At 37.0% G+C, this 24,640-nt stretch overlaps 3 protein-coding genes across 3 annotated transcripts; all 3 read right to left on the bottom strand.

Moving 5' to 3' along the window:
* Window positions 1-3,518: 3,518 nt before the first annotated feature.
* Window positions 3,519-4,147, bottom strand: LOC122646804 (12-oxophytodienoate reductase 2-like). Its single transcript, XM_043840405.1, has one exon. It carries the CDS (start codon window positions 4,127-4,129, stop codon window positions 3,596-3,598), a length of 534 nt encoding a protein of 177 aa, XP_043696340.1. The 5' UTR covers window positions 4,130-4,147; the 3' UTR covers window positions 3,519-3,595.
* A 3,755-nt stretch (window positions 4,148-7,902) lies between these two features.
* LOC122646802 (putative 12-oxophytodienoate reductase 11) lies at window positions 7,903-11,089 on the bottom strand. Its single transcript, XM_043840403.1, has 5 exons — window positions 10,972-11,089; window positions 9,820-9,960; window positions 9,530-9,663; window positions 8,895-9,071; window positions 7,903-8,565 (listed from the first exon to the last, which is right to left on the bottom strand). The coding sequence occupies exons 1-5, from the start codon at window positions 11,082-11,084 to the stop codon at window positions 7,991-7,993; spliced, it is 1,140 nt and encodes a 379-aa protein (XP_043696338.1). The 5' UTR covers window positions 11,085-11,089; the 3' UTR covers window positions 7,903-7,990.
* Window positions 11,090-17,374: 6,285 nt separating this feature from the next.
* On the bottom strand, window positions 17,375-21,468 carry LOC122646803 (putative 12-oxophytodienoate reductase 11). The gene is made up of 5 exons (XM_043840404.1): window positions 21,368-21,468; window positions 20,295-20,435; window positions 19,906-20,039; window positions 19,085-19,261; window positions 17,375-18,026 (listed from the first exon to the last, which is right to left on the bottom strand). Exons 1-5 carry the CDS (start codon window positions 21,448-21,450, stop codon window positions 17,434-17,436), a joined length of 1,128 nt encoding a protein of 375 aa, XP_043696339.1. The 5' UTR covers window positions 21,451-21,468; the 3' UTR covers window positions 17,375-17,433.
* Between the last annotated feature and the right edge of the window lie 3,172 nt (window positions 21,469-24,640).

Below are 24,640 nucleotides of genomic sequence, written 5' to 3'. Positions count from 1 at the left end.
TCCTAAGGCTAAAATTAGAGATCCAAATCTCTTTTAGATGGATTCCTTCCTTGAGAGAGTGTTTCCACCCCTGCAAGATTCCTATCAGCTCAGCCTCCTTCAGATCGAATGAACACGAAATTCCTGTAGATGTTAAAACAATCTGGCCATCTAACAAAAAACTATATATAACCCCATCCAGTTAGTCCCAGTGATGGTTCAAAAAGGCTTGTGCAGCAGAGAATAGGGAATTTTACTTCTTGGTTAGGCACATGGGTTAAAACAGGAGTGCATTGTGTGTCCAGATCGTGAGCTAAACTAAGTGCAGTTAAGGTGGGAGGGTAGAGATTTAAATAATGCATCCAGGGAGAAAAATTCAATAATACCATATGTGGATTAGCCGTAGCTAAACCACGAGATACTTTGTTTCTTACATCCCATACAAAGTAACAAGTTAAAATAAACATACAAAAAAACCAAGTAGCTGAAGAAAAATCCAGGGCTTTAGAGTCGAGGAGGGAAGCACAGAGCTATGCAATATTGGGGTTGCTAAGGTGCTCTGTTCTCAGGCCGAGGGGCCCAGATGCCCAGACACGCTTAGTCCATTCACAAGATAGAAAAAGATGCCATTGGGTTTCATCACGAGCACCATAGAGAAAACATGTAGGCTCGATCGGCAACCATTGTGAGATAGTAAACTTGCATGTAAGACATGCCAAAAAAACATCTTAAATTTCGGATGAATTTTAACTTTCCAGAAAAAATATCACTATTTGGAAAGAAGCGGTCTATTTTGTAAAGATGAATGCAGATAATTGGCAGCTTGTCAAGTGGAGAACGTCCCAATTTTTTATAAGGAGCATTTCCACTGATCCTCAGATTCTGAAATACACAGTTTGGAAATTTCAGAAGTGAAGCATTGGGGAAAAGTATTTAGAAGTAATTGGAAATTCCATGCATAATTTGTAATAAGATCACTTACCTTGCAAATTGAAGTGTCCATGAGGCTAGGGGGGATACAATGGCTTGGGATGGTTGGGACCCAGGGGTCATGCCAACAAAAAGTGTTTATCCCATTCCCAATTTTCTTCCAGACTATCCTTCTCAAAGTGGGTAATAGATCTGCTATACTATTCCAGACCCAAGACCCTTTTTTTTCCAGAGTGATGGGGTCAAACACAAATCTATTAGGGAAATATCGTTGTTTTAAGACCTATGCCCAAATGGACTTCTCCTCAGTGAGAGATTGCTATTTTAAACTCCCTAGTGTGTGAAGATTGAATCCGCTCCTTTATTTCTCTGTCACTCGTTGAACGTGGGAACCTACTCATTTGCAAAGAGGTGCTTGTTCAAATACCATATTCCTTTGCAGGTATTGCACTTGTGGTACAAAGAAGTAACCCTAATACCGTAATTTTGGTTTAGGTAAATTACACATTACCCCCTGGTTTTCAAACGAACTAAGATCACCCCCTGATTTTTGAAAAAACTCAAATCACCCTCTGGTTTAGACCCTAGTATGACAAATTAGTCCCTACCATTAGTTTTATGTTGTTAAGTGATGATGTAAGCCAGTTAAATAAATTTAAATCCCTAAACTACCCTTGACCAATGTTGAAGATGAAGGGTAGTATTGTAAATATAATTCTAATATTTTAGAACAAGGGTAAAATAATCCTTTCACACCAATAACTAACAGCAGACTAACACCGTTACTGTAGAGGGAGTGATTTGAGTTTTTTCAAAAACCAAGGGGTAATCTGAATTTCGTTTGAAAACCAGGGGTGACATGTAATTTTGGTTTTTGTTTGAATGCCCTCCTGTCTACAAAGAATACTTAATGGTGGAAAATGTGATTCGGCATTTCTACCACCAATCCAACAATCTGGGCTGGCTAAGTCTATTTCCAGAAAGTGTGTTGGACATGCATAACATAGTTTCATTATTATGATCTGCACTAGGACGACAATAAAATTTACAAAAACAACTCCTCTACTGCCTCTTTCCCATAACAATGGAAGATGATGTTTCCGAAAATCACAAGATAAAAACGAGCCATCCATCTTTACCTTCTTTTTAATCGATTTAAACTGTCGGTTCTCAATCAAAGTTCGAAGAATGCACAATAAAGTCTAGAGTACTAGTACACATTCATGGACATACACAGGATGTGTACCAATACAAAAGGGGTATTTGATTGAATTAGACTCTGAAATTCAACACGTAGCTAATCTAGCTATGTCCTCTCTATCCAACGGTTGAATTGGACATAGCATCTGTCCACGTGGCAGAATGCATACCTTGTGGTATTTGAAAAAATAATAGACCTTTGCTACAATGATAATTCATTCGGCTTTCACTTAAAGCGGTTGCGCAAATGACACCAAAAGGAAATCGAAAAAATTATTGTGTATTCAATATTGGGATAGATATGATTTATAAGGTTCATAGGTTCAAAGAAATCAAATTATCAACAGTTCAATTTGGATCTATCAAACACTCCTGAACCAGCTGAATGGATGAATAATAATTGGTTTCAAGCTCTTTCAGGCTAGCAGCTGCTTCCTCTCCAATTCTAGCCAGTATATAGTCTGTTTTTTCAGCCTGTTGGTTAAACTCTATAGTCTGTTGGAGTAAATCTGCTGCCTGAACCTATTCATCAGAGATGTATTCCCAGATTACTCAACTCAACTAAGCCTTGAACCCACAAATTCTGTTTCACTCACCTCTTACCTCTGTTTAAAACCAAGATTAGAAATTTCGACCAAAAATGTTAATTTTGGCGAAATTTTTTCAGAAACCAAAACAAAAAAGTCAGCACAAATTACATGGAATACCATGTTTCAGCGAAATGAAAGCTGAAACAATACAAAGCTCACATGTAAAGTCGAGATTTCAACTCATTTTGTCAAAATTCGAAATTTTTGCGCCTTCAATATTTTATTGGATCAAGGCTTTGTGGTCTACTTTGGAGCTTCAAATCCAATATTTTGGTGGATTTGAACAACAATTGGAAAAAAGATAGAAGAATTACCTCTTGAGATTCACAGATGCAAAATCCTCTAGTTTATCCACACAAGCCCAAAGTACTGCTGTAATCCCTCACCAACAGATGTCAGTGGAAGAATAGGGAGAATGCTACAAGGACACTGGCAGGCCCCTTTCCTTGTTTGTAGTTCTTCTCCACCTCCTCTTGCTGACTAAATTGCAATCAAAAGAAGTCTACATAAAACTATAGAGGTATAATTTAGATAATCCCTAAATTAGAAGTTGGCGACCAAAATAAAATGCAATTATATAAAGAAAATGTAATCAGATGTAGAGTTCCATGGAAACAAAACATTTTTTTCCTTTATACATAATCACTTTATTTTTGTTGGGGGGCTGTAAAACAAACACTTACATGATCCAGGAAAGAAATAAGTATATTGCTGTAAGCATATCTTGAAGTAAAGGAAGGAAAACACTTGCCACTTCAAACTACATAAGGATTCAAACAAGAAAAACATGAAACAATACTCCTTACTCCTTACGTGCTCAATATTTTAAAGCTAAACAGGGGAAATCAGAGCTTTGGTTTTGAAGATAGCAGTTCCTCCTTTGACATAAACGAAATTTAAGTTGCAGATTTGAGAAATGGATAGTCAGTATATCCAAGAACAGGATCAGATATGTAAAAGGTCTCTCTATTGTACTTGTTAAGAGGAGCATCAAGCTCAAACCTCTTAGGCAAATCCGGATTAGCCAAAAACCATCGGCCATAAGCCACAAGATCTGCATGGTTTTTGGAAATGGCTTCGTTGCCTTCTTCCCTACCATAGCCCCCAGCGATGATGAAAGTACCATTGAAAGCCTTCCTCATGGGTAGAAGACTCCATTTAGGCTTCTGTATGTCTTTACTTATCCTTGGCTCAATCATGTGGCTGTAGAGTATCCCATACTTGTTAAGGGATTCAGCCATGTAAAGGCCAAGAGCTTCAGGGTTTGAGTCTCCTGACTCCATATAATCAGAGAAAGGTGAGAGCTTAATTCCAACTTTATCAGCTCCAATCTCATCACTGATTGCCTCAACTATTTCAAGAGGGAAGCGGCAACGGTTTTCTAAGCTCCCACCATATTTGTCTGTTCGATCATTGACTTCATCTTTCATGAACTGCTCGAGGAGGTACTCATGCATCTTGATTCCATCCAAACCTGGCACACACAAAAAAATGTCAATTCCAAAATTAAAATCCATGCTTGACATATAGCCATGGTAAAAGAAAAAAAAAATCAAAAGAAGAGGATGTATGCGGTGGAATCTGACTCTCTTGCTTGGGAAAATAAAAAAATGGAAGTGAAGAAGATTCACATAAAATCGAATCTTCACTTCAAAATAAATAACAATTTTTCCTTGGGGTCATTTGTGGCATATACTCTGATTTTTAACTTTAATTCTAGGAATACATACTCTAACATATGTATAAACTATGAAAAATAAAACTCTAATTAATCGTGGCTTATGTGATCCAAGTAACTAGAAGAACAAGAAGATAATAATAAAAAAAATTTGAGGCTGGATTCTCATATTTGTTTTAAATAGGAGGCCATACACTATGTGTTTATATATATAGCTCGAATTCAAGGTTCATCTCCAAGCATTTGTACAAAATAGATAACTTTTTCCAAGAAAACTGAAAAAAAAAATCAATCTATTGTACTTTATGTTCTCCAATCAGGTCTGGAAACAGCCTCTTTGAGAAAGCAAGGGTAAGACTGCGTATATTATGACCCTCCTCAGACCCCGCAGTGGCGAGAGCCTCGTACACTGGTTACGCCCTTTTTTTAATCAGGTTTGGCTAATTGATCGAAAGAACTATGGTAAGACATCCACTTTAACCTCTTGAATGGTTATCTCTTAAATGCCATTGGCAGTGCCACCAATTTTCAACCTCAATGTTCTTTTCTTGGAAGAATTTGAGCCTACTCATTTGAATGAAAATAAGTGTACATGAAATAAAATATAAAATGTTGAATAGCAGTGAACAGTTCAACCTGCTCTCATAGCATTTCTTGCAGCAACCCTATAATCATCGACAATTTGAGGGATTTTGTCTGTCTCCAACCGTCTTGGAGGTGTGAACACTTCAATTTCATTGCCAGTGGTGCGACGTTGGGGCTTCAATGTTTTATCCGTGGATGAAACTGGAGCTTGTCCATTTGGCTGAAAATCTAATGAGAGAAACTGTATTAGGAAATATAGAGAAAGGCAAGCAATTAACAGTTCACCTAGAGTTTTGAAAACTGTGTAAATCAGCTTCATGAATCTTGTAACAATAACCTAATACACTTCTTTTCAACTGGAAAAGCATCCTTCACAAACCACAATAAATAAACAGGGCCATCATTAAAAAAAAACAAGAAGAAAATATAAATCCTTCATCTCTATGCTTCCTTTCTATAAGTTCAAAGAGTATAAATTTGCATGGATTTTTCTGTATAGGTCCTTAAAGCCTGAGCAGTGAGTTGATAACATTGCCAAATTTTCATCTAAGAGCTAGGGTTAAGCTCAACATTTTGGATACCTCAACTAGTAGTTTTTTTTTCCATCTTTTGGGGTGGTGGGGTTATGTTGGGGAGGAGGGAGGAGGTGTGGTTTGGCAATGAAGGGCCTTCTTCCTTTCACAGGAGACCCAAATCAAATCACTTGATCACCTGCTGTAAATAAGAATAGGTTGGATGCAGTTTTCTATGATTTTGTTATTTAACACACAAATGGATTTTCCTCGTTTAGTCCAAAGAAAGTCAAAAAATCTAGATCTAGAACAAGCATTACTTATGATATTGGAAGGTGGGAAGCCCTTTGAATGGAGAATGTTGAAAATTTTGCAGCATGGCAGAAGAGGAACCTCTTTGGTTTGGGGGCATGGCGTTAGTGGTTATAACCTTGAAATCTTCCTAATTTGTATTGTAGGTGCTGTCTCAAACTTATCTGAGACAGAGACTAGTAAATTTTCAATTTCCTAACAGTGATAGTTTCAAAAAAAAGAGTCTATATTGCCCAAGTCATCTAACTCATTTTGATAAAGTGGCATGTCCCACTTATATCTTCAGCAGAGTAATGTTGGGCTAATTTTAATGACTCCAAGCCACTGCCCATTAAACTCCTGTTAACAAACAACTGGAATCAGCTTCTCCTAGTATCTGATATTGAGGAGTAGACACTCCAGACAGTAGCCTGAGAATTTGCAACGAAAGGAAGCACCAATACAGACACAGAAAATACTTAAAATACTTTATTAACTAAATTGGCACTGGCGTGAAGGAGAAATAATCTGCATAATTTTTCAAAAACAAATTTTAATGTAATATAATTGTTACAAGAGACTTGTCAATTAATTTCTTTTTTATTTTTTCTTTTGGGGGGTGGGGGGAGGTGGGTTTAGCAAGGAAAAATGGTATCGAAAGAAGAACAAACCAGAAGTAGACACCCTTCCCACATGCCAAAGCTGAAAAAAGAAGATACCACCCTTTTCATGGACTGCATCAACTATGGGCTTCCAGGATTCAATCTGTTCTTCTGTCCACATACTCGGTGTATCTGGGTAGAACCTTCAAGGAGAATAAGAGAAAAACAAAATAAAGTTAATTCAATAAAAATTTACTTCCTCTTTGTTATAGATTTAGAATGAAAACCAAATGAGAGTGAGTTGTGTATTACCAAAAAAACAAGTGTGGGTGTTATCATATAACATAAAGTCTTTTGTAAAGCAAAGAATGAGAAATAAAGCTTTTCCTAAAAGAGAAGATGATATTGAAGATCCTTAATTTAAAGCTTCCTACTATCAAACATCACCCCCTGCCCAGTTTTTTGGTGTCCACCCTTTAATGCAATAAAACTTAATGTTGATGAGGCGAGTAAAGGAAATCCTGGTATTACTGGAGGGGGTGGCCTTATTCGCAATCAGGATGGCTCCTTTGTTAAGGCATTTGCCAATTATTATGGAGTTTGCACCAACTCGGAGGCGGAAATGAGGGCGCTTCTAGATGGCATTCGCATGTGTGTCAAATTGGGTTATACAGGTTATCATATAAGTTCTAATTCCCTGACCATAGTGTGTTTTGTCACTCATAGATTTTTCCCTTTACGGACTTGTCGGTATTGGTTCCAAGGGGTTATTTATTTGATTGACTTCCTTGGAGCAAACATTTTCTTTTTGTTTTGAGAAAGCAACCGGACAGCTGATTACTTGACTAATTCTACTTGTATCTCTTTGACTTCCTCTACCTTCTTTGCAGATAAAGACATTACTCAGGATCTTTGTTGTATTATTCGGGAGGACAAAGCTGGACTTCCAGTTTTTCAAATGTAATTTTGTTTTTTAGTTTTATAATGGGAAAGGGTGAGGTAATTTGTTTTTTGTGTTTTTTTCTCCAGGGATTGGGGTAAGGAGGATTATGTCCCCCCTTTGTTCTTATTGGCTTTTTATCTTAATAAAATTTAGGGGCTTCTTCGGGTCCCAGATAATATTCGGGCTAAAAAATAAAATAAAAATAAAATAAATGCACCTACAAAGGTATCATTCAAACAATCCCTTAATTAAAAGTTGAGGATCAAAATACAATTCAATTATATAAAGAAAATATAATCAGATGTAGAGATCCATGGAAACAAAACATGTTTTCCTTGATACATAATCATTTTATTTTTCTTGGGGGAGAGGTGGGGAGGACTGTAAAACAAACACTAAAATGAACCAGGAAAGAAATAAGTACATTGCTGTAAGCATATCCTGAAGTAAAGGAAGGAAAACACCCTCACAATACTGATGAATTGCTCATTATTTCTACATAATCACTTGATCAAACACTTCGCACTTCGAGCTACATAAGGATTCAAACAAGAAAAACACGAAACTGAACTCCTTACCCATTACGTGCTCAATATTTTAAATCTAAACAGGGGAAGTCAGAGCTTTGATTTTGAAGATAGCGGTTCCTCCATTGACATAAACGAAATTTAAGTTGCAGACTAGAGAAATGGATAGTCAGTATATCCAAGAACAGGATCAGATATGTAAAAGGTCTCTCTATCATACTTGTTAAGGGGAGCATCAAGCTCAAATCTCTTAGGCAAATCCGGATTAGCCAAAAACCATCGGCCATAAGCGACAAGATCTGCATGTTTTTTGGAAATGGCTTCATTGCCTTCTTCCCTACCATAGCCCCCAGCGATGATGAAAGTACCATTGAAAGCCTTCCTCATGGGTAGAAGACTCCATTTAGGCTTCTGTACGTCTTTTCTTATCCTTGGCTCAACCATGTGGCAGTAGAGTATCCCATACTTATTAAGGGATTCAGCCATGTAAAGGCCAAGAGCTTCCGGGTTTGAGTCTCCTGACTCCATAAAATCAGAGAAAGGCGAGAGCTTAATTCCAACTTTATCAGCTCCAATCTCATTACTGATTGCTTCAACTATTTCAAGAGGGAAGCGACAACGGTTTTCCAAGCTCCCACCATATTTGTCTGTTCGATCATTGACTTCATCTTTCATGAACTGCTCGAGGAGGTACCCTAGAGCCCCATGGATCTCAATTCCATCAAAACCTAATTAAAAATAATAATAATGTCAATTCCAAAAGTAAACAACATTGTTCAATTTCAAAATGTTTTTGGTTATTTTTGTATCTTCTGATTTAAGCTTAAAAATTCCTTCCAGATTTTGGTGAAATTTTTTGTTGTTGTCATTGACTAAATTAAGAGATTCCAACCATCTTTAACCTTTTGGATTGTTATCTCTTGAATGTCATTGGTAATGCCACCAATTTTTAACCTCAATGTTCTTTTCTTGGAAGAATTTGAACCTACCCATTTGAATGAAAGTATGTGTACATGAAATGAAATATAAAATGTTGAAAAACAGTGAACAGCTCAACCTGCTCTCATAGCATTTCTTGCAGCAACCCTAAAATCATTGACAATTTGAGGGATTTCATCTGTCTCCAACCGTCTTGGAGGTGTGAACTGTTCAATTTCATTGCCGGTGGTGCGATGTTGGGGCTTCAATGATTTGTCTGTGGATGAAACTGGAGCTTGTCCATTTGGCTGGAAATCTAATCAGAGAAACAGGATTAGAAAATGTGGAGAAAGGCAAGCATTTAACAGTTCACAATAACCTGATACACTTCTTTTCAACTGGACAAATTCTAATGATTCCAAGCCACTGCCCATTAAACTCCCTTCTAACAAACAACTGGAGTCAACTTCTCCTAGTATCTGCTATTGAGGAGTAGACCCTCTAGACAGTTTTTCACCCTTGGAGAATGAGAATTTGCAATGAAAGGAACCACCAATACAGACACAGAAATACTTAAAATACTTTATTAACTAAATTGGCACTGGCATGAAGGAGAAATAATCTGCAGAATTTTTCAAAAATTTTATTAGTCTTGCAACTAAAAATTTCAGCAAATGTGACCAATCATTTTGAAGAATGAATTAATTGGGAATAATGTAACATAATTGTTAAAGGAGATAAAAAAGGAAAGATGGTATCGAAATAAGAACAAACCAAAAGTAGACACCCTTCCCACATGCCAAAGCTGACAAAAGAAGATACCCCCCTTTTCATGGACAGCATCAACTATGGGCTTCCAGGCTTCAATCTGTTCTTCTGTCCAAATACCGGGTGTATCTGGGTAGAACCTTCAAGGAGAATAAGAGAAAAACAAAATTAAAACTCAAAAAATAAAAGTACTTCCACAAAAATTTACCTCCGCTTTGTTATAGATTTAGAATGAAAAGCAAATAAAACACAGAAAGTCTTTTGTAAAGTTAAGATTGAGAAATAGCAGTCTTTACCCAAGAGAAGTGTCAGAAACGCCTGTGGCTTCAGTTATTAGTAATCCTCCTTTAGTAGTTCTTTGAGAGTAATACAGAATAGCGTGAGGTTGAGGAACATTGTTGTATGACCTCTGTCTAGTCAAAGGTGCCAAAACCACTCTGAAAATATACAGAAAGACAAGTAAGAATTCTTCTTGCTTTTGTTGTTCCAATTTTTTTCCCCAATTTTGAATCATTATTTATATTTCAGAGAGAGAGAAGGGGGGGGGGGGGGGGGGGAGAGGAGACCCCCGTCCTATCATCTATACAAAGATGTGCTTGTGAGAGTTCTATGGTCAATATGCTACCATAATGGGAGGGCTTTTGGCATGATGGAGACCATGAGTCCTAAAGCAAATTCTCTACAGAGACTAAAGTTGGAGTCCTTTATCTAATTCAATAGAGGGACAGTATGGTGTTATTCACCTCATCTTAAAGATCAACAACAGATCTACATCTTAATTTTTAAAGAACTTAAGTTTGAGAGCTTAATAAAGTAAACTGATTCCTGCAAAAGGTCTCACTGGCCCAATCCATTATCTACTGAAAAAAAGAAAATTAAAAAAAATTCATTGTAAAACCAAACTGAAACTTGAGTTCTTCAGCCCCCAACCTGCCTGATGAAAATAAGCAATGGTACAACATGGTGGAGAACAGAGAAGCACATCATTATAACCCAGAAAAAATCCTATTCTTAGTAAGCACTGGTTTGGGGCATCATTTCATTAAACATTAACCCAACATGTTTAGTGACCTGATTGAAAAATCCAAGCTGACTCCAGCACTTTCAGGTTGGGTTGGTTTCCAAGTTAGGTTTCAGAGTCAAAACCCTATTGAGCACAATCAAGTTTTTAGTGACACAGTAATTAATCATCTGCAACCTCCTACAAATCATGTCTTTTTTCTTTTGGTAGAGCAAAACCAGAGTAAACCTCATGTCATAAGCATTCCATTTTAGTGATTAACAAAACAAAAGCAATGAGTTCATCAACATGGAGTAGCAAAAGGAACTGTTCATGATTCAATATATAGTACAAGCAAAACCAAGCAGTAATACAATCTTCCAGCTTTGCTGATACCACACAAGATGCCAAAACAGTAAAAGAAGAAATGTCTAGGATTGTCACTGACCTATGAGAAAGATTAAACTTTCCCATACTGTATGGAGTGAGAACAGGGATAGGATAGGCTTCCCCAGCCATTTCATGGCTGTTTTCTGCTTCAATTTCTTCCACTTCTCCCATTTTGTATCCTCGTTGGTGCTAATTGCATAGCAAAGATGAGCTTGGGTACGTTAAACAGGTTTAAAGGAAACACAGCTTGAGAACAAAGACTATATCCAAACAGTCCTGGAAATGTTGACAGCCGATTGTAAGGGTGTTAAACGGTCCAGTTTCTTTCGGCTAAATGGTTCTGTTCAGTTCAATTTGATTCAAAATGCTTAGAGATACAAACCGAAGCGAAACTTGAACTGTTTACTAAATTCTTCGGTATTAAACAGTTTTATTAGGTTTTTTTTTTAATTTTTATTCAAAAACGGCTTCTTAACTTCACATTGAATTGAATTGTTATATATTTTCTTTTATTCATGAATGACTTAACATATTAATACTATGTATATATAAATCACTTTTAAATGGTTACTTAAACGGTTTGATTCGATTTAAATCGTTTTAGTGAATGGTCTGAATTTTGAAACCAATACCCAACAATTTATTAAACAGTTTTATGATTTCAATTTAAAGGACTCTATTCATTTTACTAAACGATTTCAATTTGATTTTGACACCCTCACAGCTACGGAGCATATCTGGACTTTTTTTTAGCACATCTTGAATTAGTCAAGAGTCAATGCTTGCCAAAAACCAAAAAGAATGATATCTTTTCCCTCCTATTTTGCAACCAACAATATCACCTTTTTTGGACAGTATTGAACCGTCATTAGACAGTGACATGCTTTGGCAAGAACCGGCGGAGAAACTTAGGGGAAATGGATTCTATGGGACCACGGGGAGCGTGGCCCCTGTGGACAGAAACGGTGGGAGCGAAATGACTGCCCCACCCCCATAAAAAGTGGAAATACCATGCATGCTCCCAGTTTTGTGGGCGCAAAGAATTGCTGCCCCACAAAGAACTCTTCCCCTTATACTTAATAGTGTTTTGTTTAGTTAGATATTGTATACTATGTTTGCAGCTTTTTTTTTTTAAAAGACAATGTATCACTAATGTCCTTCAATTATGGGGCTTAGCAGCTCCTAAAGTTTATTAAGATTGTTGACTTGAATCCCTGATTCACAAGGTAAAAAAGGGCTTCATGGCCCGACCTTCTTATGAGTCATCATGAATTATAATTGTTGAAGAGTCTACCAATTTATATGTTCTATGTGTGGCTGGGGAGCTCAGATCCATATGTCAAACATGGAAAATTATAGCCCCCAGTACTACTGGGGTGCTGTGCGTATCGTGCGATGCAGCACCGCCCATGTATACACAATGGACCCCACCATGCACACATGGCGGTGTTGCGCCACACGATGCGCATAGCACCCCCAGTAGTACTGGAGGCGATGAAGGTCCATGTCAACACACATCTCAACATGTTGGCGTGTGGATCAAAGGCCTGCCAACCGCACGATGTACGCTATACACCATGCCGCGAGCCCAATCCCTGTTTAGACTCCTACTATAAGTTGTACTCTTTCTATATTTATATGGTCATAGGGTGAGCTCGTAGACTCATTGGCTCTGCTTCCTTTCTTGTTGCAGAGTTCCTTTGACTTCTTCTCTCTTACTTCTGTTACTTGTTACTGGTTTATTAATCTCTATTTTGTCACATGATATCAGAGCAGTAGCACTTTTGGGTTTCTAATTTGAAGAAAGAACTAGGGTTTCATATACTGTTGAAGATTTGTATGAAAATTAGTACCTGTTAGACTGAAGATTGAAGCCAAAGTTTGTTCCTACTGCTGGTCGTTCCGCTAATTGTATAACTATTGATATCTAGAAACAGTTTATGATTTTGATTCATTGGTTGTTGTTGATCGAAAATTATTCCTGATTCTTCGACTGGGTTTGCTGGTCATGATTTTTGCTGAATCCAAACAAACTGACGCCTCTGCTGCAATATTCTCTGATTTTCTTGTTTACATTGTTGATTCTATTTTCTGCTAATCGATATCCTGCTGCTAACGTCGGCTAGGTTTCCGCCTCTGGTTGCTAGTTACAGATCCAGCTAACCTTCGATGATCGGAGAACTGATGGTGGTTTCTGTTTTCAAATATGCCTTCGATTCATTTTCTTCTAACAGCGGTTACTTTCTTTAATTTGACCATATTACCCCCACCCTCTGTATTTTCCTCTTTCGTGGTACATTGGTATGCAGTCTCGTTTAGGATAGATGGGTTTCTATTACTTTATGTAGTTTCTCCGACCTCATTATTATCTCATGTTAGTCCTGTCCTTTATGTCATATGTCACACATATTCCTATGTCTATAAGAGTGTCAAAACCTAGCCCGAATCGATCCCAAGATCAAATCGAATCGATCCTTATTGAATTGGTTTTGGACTGGAGTATGACGGAAATGGTTGAAAACTAGACCACATTAAATCGATAGATAACAAATCAAAAATCAAACCGAATGAAACCGATAAGAAAATAATGAGTATAAGTTTATGAATCATTGAATTGATTTCAATATCAGTGAGCAAATTTATGGTTGTAAGATACATTGTTACAAATCAATGAGTATGAGGTTATGAAAATAGGGAAAATGATTTGTAACAATGCTTGTTCCATTGATCTCTTTTTTAAGTGTCGGGCTAATGAAATATTTTATGTAGTTGAAAAGAGAAAGAGAAGAAAATAGGCACAAACCGAACCCAACTTGTTTAAAAAAACCCGATACTAAATCGAATCCAAACCAATATCAACCCGTTATCATAAATCGGAACCGACACGAAACCAAACCGCACCTAAATCGAAACCCAGCCGAAACCGAAAAGTTCTTATTGGATTGGTCTCGATTTTTCTAAAAACCACACCGAAATCGAAAAACTCGAACCAAAACCGGACCGAACCGACCTATTGACACCCCTACATGTCTATCATATCATCCATACAAATCCAATGACAGTTATTTATTATATTCCATATTTTATAACTTTCCTAAGTTGCCCTTGCCTTTATGTCTAATTCAGCTTCTATTTATTACTTTGCTTCCAAAATTGTCCCTACTTAATAACTGTAATTCCTGTTGCGTCCCATTGCTTCTTTGTTTACCAAAAGCCCTTGAAAATTCTGGTTGTTTACCAATTACCAGCATGCCACTTTTTTCTAAATCAGGGTGTGGACTTTGATTTAATTATGAGATTGTTACAACCATTACACATTGACATGTTAAAGCACTTGGGTGGGCCCATAGCAAGGCCAAGCAGGTTTTCGAACTCGGTATTGCATTACTTATTTACAGAATTGCTATTGGGCTTATATTTTTGTCATATTTATTTGATGGGCTACGTTCATATCAATTTGCGGTTCCAATTTTTTAAGATTGGCACTTGTGTCCATTATTTGCTACTGTGAGGAGAAATTGAGAATTATTTATTGGATCTTACTTGCATGGTGATTATTTATACCATGAAGGGGCGAATTGGAGATTATTTTATTGGGATCATGTAGCAATGCTACTCCTGATTATTGGATTCATTTGTGATAGTCATCCTTTGAGATGTTGATTATTGATGGTCATTATTTTTCTACGTGTAATGCTACATGTGAGGGGGAGATTGAAGATTATTATTCTCTTGCTTAAATCATCAACTCAAGATTATTGTTAATTTAAAGTTTACTATTATTTATTTATGTGTGGAGATGGTATTTAATAACAATTCATATTTATTTGGTCTACAAAAACTTGATGTTGTCTGATTCGTAGTAACATATACTGTCTATCTGGTTTGCAGTAACCTATACTGCCTATCTAAACCAACTAACCGACCTATACTGTTTATCTATCTATAACAATCTAATGTTGTCTGGTCCGCAGTAACCTATACTGGCTATTTCCTATTGAAGTTTTTTTTTATCTGAGACATCTTTTTGGGACTCAATGTCTTCCTATGTTTGAGAAGAATACTACTTACTACCTGTCTTCTTTGAGAAGAGCTTGTGTAGCTATTGGAGCTGCATTTTGTATCTTTCTTTGGAAAGATTACTACCTACTACCTACCGCTTATGATGTAGTCGTTAGATGCTGTACTTTTATCTCTCTTTGAGAAGATGACTACTTACTACTACCAGCCTTCTCTAAGAAGTGTCTTTGATATTGTTGTTGCTGTGATATTGTGAATTGCGATTGGTGTTCACTATCGCATATTTTGTTCGATACGAAGATTATCTACTGCAATTGCTGATGGTTGATGTACTTGAGTTGATACTGTTGTCTGGATGAAGTTCTCCCTGTGCTCACTGGTCTCGACCACTACTATTTATGCTCAAGACTGGTGTTGCTCTTAATATCTGTTCTTGTTATTCCAAGCTGGAGCCTTTGATATGTATACACTAGCTTGAGGGGGAGTGTTGAAGAGTCTATCGATTTATGTGTTTCTATTTAATAGTTTTAGATAGTCTAGGATTCTTTATTTCCTTCTTTGAGTCTGTTTTAGAATCCTACTTTAAGTTGTACTCTTTCTATATTTATATGGTCATAAGGTGAGCTCATAGATTCACCGGCTTTTCTTCCTTTCTTGATGCAAAGTTCCTTAACTACTTCTCTCTTAAATCTGTTATCGGTTTATTAATCTCGATATTGTCACAATAATGTTATATCTTTAAAGTCCAAGGAAATGCGTACCTCGATCGCTTCACATGTAATATCCTGTACTCGGAAAAGTATGTAATATTGAATTTTAATAACTGACAGGTACTTGACAGGTTCGTTGACAGAATCTGGTTCGAGTAAGCTCAATAGAAAGTTTATTGACACTACAGGTAAATAAGAAAATTTCATTATTTACATCATTGAGTGGGTTAGAATTAAGGGTGTCAAAATCAAACCATAACCTTTTACTGAAACTGCACCGAACTATTTAAACCGAAACCGTGAAACCATTTAATAAATGATTCGGTTATGGTTTTAAAACTAAGGCCATTTAATTAAATGGTTTAAACCGAACCGAACCGTTTAACCGAATAAATTGTTTAACACTCTTATATGTACATAAATATGCCAGAACTCGTTTACTGAAATCAAACCAAACCGTGAAACCTTCTAATAAATGGTTCTATTATGGTTTCAAAATGAAACAGTTTAATAAAACGGTTTAAACCAAACCAGATCGTTTAACACCCTTAGTTAGAATGACCCCAAGTATAGCGTGGACCTTACCAAAGCTCCCACAATAAAGAAAAGAGTGTCAGTAGTATGATTAAGGTGAAACGACAACTTCACGTGAATTTTAGGAGGCCATCTCGTTACAGTTTGGGGAAGCCCAAACATGAGAAATGAGAATAATCGAGTGACCTTTCAACAGGAAGAAGAATCAAGGCAATTGGACTTGAATCAGTTGAGATATGGCCGATTTAGTAAACAAGGGTTGATCGAAGGATCCTAAGAAAGCAAGAACCGGTCGGACCATGAGCCAATCGATTCGGTTTAATTCTAGTAGTCCAACAATCTTGAGCTGGTTGAGAACTGGTCGGACCAAATCTGACAACTGGTTTGAGATTCTCTGACCGGTCATCGTCCAGTTGCCTGAGGTTTAAGGTCAGTTATTCAACTAGCCAGTAAGTCAGACCAGTCGACCGGTTGCACTAAAAATGACTACAATAGGTCTGAAATAGCTATTATGTACTTGTGAATCCTTCGTTACAAAAGTCCATTTTTCTTTGACTAATACTCATTAAGGTATCAAATAATTTGTAATCTTATTTTTTTGGCTTTTTAATGTAATATATTCAAAACACATGGGTAAGATAACGATGATTCTTAGAATTGACATAATGGTAGGTACATTTTCAAATTATTTTAAAATCCTTTTTTTATTCTCAACTTATAGAAATTTTGGGAATAAAGCACTAGGGATTTGATAAAGGTGATAGGACAGGGGTCAAAAAGACCCCAAGGACAATCAAAAGAAGTCTAAATGTTCTAAATACACCCATAGAGATATCATTTAGACAATCCTTTAATTAAAAGTTGAGGACCAAAATACAATTCAATTATATAAGGAAAATGTAATCAGATGTAGAGTTCCATGGAAACAAAACATTTTTTCCTGGATAGTAATCACTTTATTTTTGTTGGGGGGCTGTAAAACTAACACTTATATGAACCAGGAAAGAAATAAGTAAATTGCTGTAAGCATATCTTGAAGTAAAGGAAGGAAAACATCCTCACAATACTAATTGCTCTTTATTGCTACATAATCACTTGAACAAACACTTTCCACTTCAAACTACATAAGGATTCAAACAAGAAAAACATGAAACAAAACTCCTTACCCCTTACATGCTCAATATTTTAAAGCTAAACAGGGGAAGTTAGAGCTTTGGTTTAGAAGATAGCAGTTCCTCCTTTGACATAAACGAAATTTAAGTTGCAGATTTGAGAAATGGATAATCGGTATATCCAAGAACAGGATCAGATATGTAAAAGGTCTCTCTATTGTAGTTGTTAAGGGGAGCATCAAGCTCAAACCTCTTGGGCAAATCCGGATTAGCCAAAAACCATCGGCCATAAGCCACAAGATCTGCATAGTTTTTGGAAATGGCTTTGTTTCCTTCTTCCCTACCATAGCCCCCAGCGATGATGAAATTACCATTGAAACCCTTCCTCATGGGGTAAAGACTTTGGGGACATTCAGGCATCTGTACGTCTTTTCTCATCCTTGGCTCAATCATGTGGATGTAGAGTATCTCATACTTATTAAGGGATTCAGCCATGTAAAGGCCCAAAGCTTCTGGGTTTGAGTCTCCAGCCTCCATATAATCAGCAAAAGGTGAGAGCCTAATTCCCACTTTATCAGCTCCAATCTCATCACTGATTGCCTCAACTACTTCAAGAGGAAAGCGGCACCGGTTTTCTAAGCTCCCACCATATTTGTCTGTTCGATCATTGACTTCATCTTTCATGAACTGCTCGAGGAGGTACCCATGAGCCCCATGGATCTCGATTCCATCAAAACCTAATTAAAAAAAAACAAACAAGAGAGAAGAACAGAAGGTTATCAAAAGAAGAGGAGGTATGCAGTGCAATATGGTTCTGTTGTTTGAGTATATAAGAAATAGAAGTGAAGAACACAAAAATGAATCTTCACTTCAAGATAAATAACAACCTTTCCCCAGAGTCATTTGTGGCATGTAATCTGGTTTTTAAACTTAAATTCTAGGAATACATACTCTAAAATATGTATGAACTATGGAAAATAAAACTTTAATCATCATGGCTTATGTGATCCAAGTAACTAGAAGAATATGAAGATAATAATAATAAAAAAATAGAGACTGGATTCTCATATTTGTTATAAATTGGTCATATTCTATTTGTTTATAGATAGCTCAAATTCAGGGTTCATCTCCAAGCATTTGAAAAGAATAGACAGCTTTTTCCAAGAAAACTGAAAAAAAAAAAAAAAAGAAAAGAAAAATTCAATCTATTGCACTTTATGTTCTCCAATCAAGTTTGGCTAGCTGAACACCATGAATCATGCAAATCAAAAGAACAAGTATGGTTAAACATCCTAAAATGCTCAAATGAATAGCATATCTATGTAAAAGTTGTTGTATATATAAATTTATATCTTCCTTTGCTGATATATTATGGGTTGCTATAGTAATAGAAAATCTATGTATCACAATGGATAGTTTTAGCACTTTACTGAAAATTAATGACAATATAATCTTCAAAGACCCATATCCTTTTCTTTTCTCCTAAATAACACAAAATTTTCTCTAAATTTGGTTATTTTTGTATCTTCTGATTTAAACTTTAAAAAATTTCCTTTCAGATTTTGGTGAAAGTTGATGTTGTTGTTGTTTTTTGTCATTGATGTCATTGACTAAATTAAGAAATTCCATCCATCTTTAACCTCTTGGATGGTCATCTCTTGAATGTCATTGGCAGTGCCAACAATTTTCAAACCCAATGTTCTTTTCTTGGAAGAATTTGAGCCTACCCATTTGAATGAAAATATGTGTCCATGAAATGAAATATAAAATGTTGAAAAGCAGTGAACAGCTCAACCTGCTCTCATAGCATTTCTTGCAGCAACCCTAAAATCATTGACAATTTGAGGGATTTCTTCTGTCTCCAATCGTCTTGGAGGAGTGAACACTTCAATTTCATTGCCCGTGGTGCGATGATGGGGCTTCAATGCTTTGTCCGTGGATGAAACTGGAGCTTGTCTATTTGGCTGAAAATCTAATCAGAGAAAGTGGATTAGGAAATGTGGAGAAAGTCAAGCAATTAACAGTTCACCAAGAGTTTTGAAAACTGTATAAATCAGCTTCATGAATCTTGTCACAATAGCCTAATACACTTCTTTTCAACTGAAAAAGCATCCTTCACAAACCACAATAAATAAAGGAACAGGGTCATCATTCAAAAAACAAGAAAATATAAATTCTTCATCTCTATGCTTCCTTCCTATAAGTTCAAAGAGTATAAACTTGCATACATTTTTCTGTATAGGTCCTTAAAGCCTGAACAGATAACATTGCCAAGTTTTCATCTAAGAGCTAGGGTTAAGCCCAACATTTTGGATGCCTCAACTAGTAGTTCCCCCCCTCTCTTTGGGATGGGGGTTATGTGGGGGAGGAGGTGTGGTTAGGCAATGAAGGGCCTTCTTCTTTTCATAGGAGACCCAAATCAAATCACTTGATCACCAGGTGGAAGTAAGAATAGGTCGGCTGCAGTGTTCTATGATTTCGTTATTCAATAACACACAAATGGATTTGCCTCGTTTAGTCCAAACATAGTCAAAAATCTAGATCTAGAACAAACATTCCCATAATATTGAAAGGTGGGAAGCCCTCTTAATGGAGGATGTTGAAATAAGAACAAACCAGGAGTAGACACCCTTCCCACATGCCAAAGCTGACAAAAGAAGATACCACCCTTTTCATGGACAGCATCAACTATAGGCTTCCAGGCTTCAATCTGTTCTTCTGTCCAAATACCAGGTGTATCTGGGTAGAACCTTCAAGGAGAATAAGAGAAAAACAAAATGAAAACTCAAAAAATAAAGGTACTACAAAAATTTACTTCCTCTTTGTTATAGATTTAGAATGAAAAGCAAATGAGAGTGAGTTCTATATTACCAAAAAAGTGTGGGTGTTATCATACAACAGTACAACTTTCACTCTTTTAAGTTGCACAAATTTTGTTAGTATGTTACCACTGGAAACACAGAAAGTCTTTTGTAAAGTGAAGATTGAGAAATAGAAGTCTTTACCCAAGAGAAGTGTCAGAAACCCCTGTGGCTTCACTTATGAGAAATCCTCCTTTAGTAGTTCTTTGAGAGTAATACAGAATAGCGTGAGGTTGGGGAACATGGTTGTATGACCTCTGTCTAGTCAAAGGTGCCAAAACCACTCTGAAAATATACAGAAAGACAAGTAAGGATTATTCATGTTTTTGTTGTTCCAATCTTTTGTCCCCATTTTTGAATAATTATTAAATTTCAGAGACAGAGAGAGGCAGAAGAGACCCTTATGCTGCCATAATGGGAGGGCTTTTGGGCATTTTTGCTACTTCCTAAGCAGGATGGAGACTTAAGCTTGAATCCTTTATCTAATTCAATAGAGGGACAGTATGGTGTTATTCACCTCATCTTAAAGATCAACATATCTACATCCTAATTTTTAAAGAATTTAAGTTTGAGAGCTTAATAAAGTAAACTGGTTCCTGCAAAAGGTCTCACTGGCCCAATCGATTATATACCGAAAAAAGGAAAATTAAAAAAATTTCATTGTAAAACCAAACTGAAACTTGAGTTCTTCAGCCCACAACCTGCCTGATGAAAATAAGCAATGCTATAACACTGTAGAGAACAGAGAAGCACACCATTATAACCCAGAAAAAGTCCTATTCTTAGTAAGTACTGGTTTAGGGAATCATTTCATCAAACATTAACTCAACATGTTTATTGATCTGTTGAAAAACCCAACCTGATTCCACAATTTTCAGGCTGGGTTGGCTTCCAAGTTTGGTTTCAGAGTCAAAACCCAATTGAGCACAATCAAGTTTTTAGTGACACAGTAATTAATCATCTGCAACCTCCTACAAATCATGTCTTTTTTTCTTTTGGTAGAGCAAAACCAGAGTAAACCTCATGTCATAGACATTCCATTTCAGTGATTAACAAAACAAAAGCAATGAGTTCATCAACATGGAGTAGCAAAAGGAACTGTTCATGATTCATTAATACAAGCAAAACCAAGCAGTAAAACAAATCTTCCAGCTTTGCTAGTACCAAAGAAGTTGCCAAAACAGAAAAAGAAGAAATGTAATAGGATTGTCACTGACCTATGAGAAAGATTAAACTTTCCCAAACTGTATGGAGTGAGAACAGGGATAGGAGAGGCTTCGATATCTTTCACTTCTCCCATTTTGTTTACTCTTTGGTGCTAATTGCATGAAACCAGTTGGGTATTTATAAGGTAGCAAAAATGAGCTTGGATTAGTTAAATAAGAGTAAAGGAAAAACAGCTTCCGAATAGGACTATATACGGAAAATTATCTGCTCCATTTTCAGGGGTGGACTCCACCTGGGCAGTGTTGTCGGGCAAGGGTAGGGTGATCATTTTCACCCCCTTATTTGAGGAACTTGGGAAAATGGATTGGATTGGATTTCTCTCCTTGAAGGGCATCGTCCAATGAGTGTCCAATGAGGCATCCAATGACTGGGCTGTGCTGCACATATCTCGGTGCACTCCCAATCAACCATTGGGATGTGTGCGATCTAACCCAACCTTTGGATGCCTCATTGGACACTCATTGGACGATGCCCTTCACGGAGAGGAACCGAATCCAAACCCAAATGGACCTGCCCGAAAAATGGCGTGTATACAAACACCACATCTGGACTTAGTCAAGAATGAAGGCCCGCTCAATTATCAAAAGAGAAAGATACCATTGCCTCCTGTTTTTTAGGACCCAATTTTCTTACTGAGCAGCATTTTGGACAGTAAATATTGAGCCGCCGACTGACAGTGACATGCTTTGGTATTTTTTGCAGTTTTTTTCCAAAATAAGTCAAATGTCACAAATGTAATGTTATTCAATTATGGGGGCTTCTCACCCCCTATAGTCTATTATCATTATTGGCTTAAATCTATGGTTGACATGGTTAAAGAGCTCCCTTCCCCTCAGGAACGCGTATTCTCTTTTTAATTTTTGGGTTGGAATGGATCCACTAGGGGTGACCCACGAAGGGGCTACTAGGGGCAGACCCACAAAGGGGCCAGGAGAGGCCCAGATAGGAGAGGGGGGCCTCGAACTCGAGAGCAACATGCCTCAGGCACCACTATGACGAGTGGTGCCAACCACCAGTCCAAGACTGATATCCTTAGAAACACCTATTCTCAATCACCATAGATTTTGACCTTTCATTTTCGAAAAGAGAAAGAGGCTTCTCCATATCAATGGTAGAGGGTTCAGCCTTGAAAGTCCTTCTCAAGAGATGCAGGCCGGAATGTCTTTCTTACTTTTAATGCATCCGCCTCTGTCTCAGACACGTCACTACACCCTATGAGGAAGAACATAGTTTTTTTTAGTTTGGCCTTCTTATGAGTAGTCATGATTTATGATGTTGTCTTTAATAGTATGAGGAAATGCGTACCTCAATGGCTTCACACCCCGACGAACTCTATGGCATTATGTAGTCCGAAGGCTTCTCTAGTTGTTGCTTTCATTTGGATTCTCCTTGGGTGGATCAAGGCATATTGGCTTCACTTGCGAAAGAACTCATAGTTACCGGATGGTTGGTTGATAGGTGTCTAGCTAGTAAAGAACCCGACAAAACCAATAGAGTAGCACCCTAGGCTATTTGATGTAGTATATAGCCATGGAGGCTTAGAACTCTCAATGAGTATGTTAAATTCCAATCCCAATTCTTAGAAATGGTTTTCATTTGTGACATAAATGATTTAGCTCAAGCGCTGTTTGATTGCAAGGGAAATTAAGAGAAGGGAAGTAAAATTTTCAAACCTAAAAAAGAAATTTTTATACAACCATTTTAGATAATGAGTAACAAAGTTTCTTTTTTAAGTTTTAAAATCTTCAATTCCCTTCCCTGTAATTTTCCTTGCATCCAAATAGAACTTAAAAAACTAGAGAAAAAAAAAGACTAAAAGTGTTGAAATAATATCACCATAGTTTGTCAACTAGCAGTTGGTATTCATGGTAGCTTATGTTTGCAATGGAAGAGTGGGGTCTCCATCAAGATCATTGAAGCATAATGACAAATTTTAAGATATAAATACTTCTACTACAAAAGAAAAAGAGATTTACAAAGTGATTTATTAGTTGCCTTGTGGAGAACATCTTACCTTTTTTTCTGCTTTTTGATAGTACTTTATGCAATTGTCTTTGTCTTGCGGGGCATCATCCTTGAATTTTTTATTCATGATAGCCGTATAGTTGGGCTTTCTATTTCTACTTGGCAGCAAACAAAGAAGTGGAGTTCTCAATAAGCAATTTACTCTTTGAACAACAGCTGCCTAACACAGTTGGTGAGCTGTGGTGCGCTTTATACCCATGCTCACCAGGAGGTCTCGAGTTCGAGCCTCCTAGATTTTACCTTTCCCCCTCCCCAACCCCCCCCCCCCCCCCTAAAAAAAAATAAAAAAAGCAAGTTACTCTTTGTTTGTGAATGAGAAAGAAAATTAAAAATTAGTATTTAGATAACAAAAAAGGGTACACATAATTCTTAAAACAATCTAACTTCCTTATCCTAGCTCTCCTAGCCAACTCATGAGCAATCAACATTATTAATCTATCCTTTTTACAAGTATGTATAGACTAAAAAGAGTTAATTGTTTTTACACCATCAAATAAATGGATGAAAAGATCCCATGGCCCCCTTGTTTGTTCCCTTGTGCTAGCCAATCAACCATCTCCTTACAATCAATCCAAATTTCTCTCCTTCAATGCCTGGCTTTCTGCTGCTTGTAGTCTTTGTAGCATTCTTCTGATCTTCACATCTTGTGTGCTCTCTGTAAATTCATAATTCATAAAAGTTACAAGTAATTAAGAGTTCAAAAGGAAAACTGATGCCCAACCCAGCTCCCCAATCATTTGGTTATAGCTGTTGTCACAAATTATTACAACTCGATCCACGGGTGATAATCTTTGGTATGCATCTAACGGTGATTGAGTTAACAAAGAATTGTGTAGGTAAAAATACCCATGGGTCCGCCCTCTCTAATCCGTTGGAAGAGAGAAGGAAAAGGGGAGCTCTAGGATTCACCACCTAGCTAAGGGTCTAATACCCATAAATGTTTCACTTCTTAGAGAAGAGAATGAACTCCAATACATCGCTTGATCTGCTTCAAAGATAGTAAAAAGTGTCAAGTTATAGATCTGGGAAGGTGTTAGGCACCCGATCCGCTTGGCAAACGGTTCTTCTTATGACTCAAACTTACTTCATTACACTACTTGAATGAAAGACCTGAAAACCTACCAACTAGTCCTGCTTAGTAATCCTACTAGCTAATATGCTCGAACTTGGAAAGAAAATCTAAATTATTGCTATGATATTGGAAGCAATTAATGTAGACATGCTAAGGTACTTGAAAT

The sequence above is a fragment of the Telopea speciosissima genome, chromosome 11 (assembly GCF_018873765.1).
Source record: "Telopea speciosissima isolate NSW1024214 ecotype Mountain lineage chromosome 11, Tspe_v1, whole genome shotgun sequence".
In the NCBI taxonomy this organism is placed as follows: Eukaryota; Viridiplantae; Streptophyta; class Magnoliopsida; order Proteales; family Proteaceae; genus Telopea; species Telopea speciosissima.
Note: the sequence above shows the minus strand (reverse complement) of the source record. Positions and strands in the feature narration are given on the sequence as shown.

Excerpts from the sequence above, each read along its gene's own strand:
- LOC122646804 (XM_043840405.1), bottom strand. The coding sequence starts at position 4,129 with ATGAAAGATGAAGTCAATGATCGAACAGACAAATATGGTGGGAGCTTA.
- LOC122646802 (XM_043840403.1), bottom strand. The coding sequence starts at position 11,084 with ATGGGAGAAGTGGAAGAAATTGAAGCAGAAAACAGCCATGAAATGGCT. Across the intron at positions 9,961-10,971 it reads AAGTTTAATCTTTCTCATAG|AGTGGTTTTGGCACCTTTGA; the intron begins GTCAGTGACAAT and ends GTATATTTTCAG. Across the intron at positions 8,566-8,894 it reads AAGAAATGCTATGAGAGCAG|GTTTTGATGGAATTGAGATC; the intron begins GTTGAGCTGTTC and ends ATTTTTAATTAG.
- LOC122646803 (XM_043840404.1), bottom strand. The coding sequence starts at position 21,450 with ATGGGAGAAGTGAAAGATATCGAAGCCTCTCCTATCCCTGTTCTCACT. Across the intron at positions 20,436-21,367 it reads AAGTTTAATCTTTCTCATAG|AGTGGTTTTGGCACCTTTGA; the intron begins GTCAGTGACAAT and ends GTATATTTTCAG. Across the intron at positions 18,027-19,084 it reads AAGAAATGCTATGAGAGCAG|GTTTTGATGGAATCGAGATC; the intron begins GTTGAGCTGTTC and ends TTTTTTAATTAG.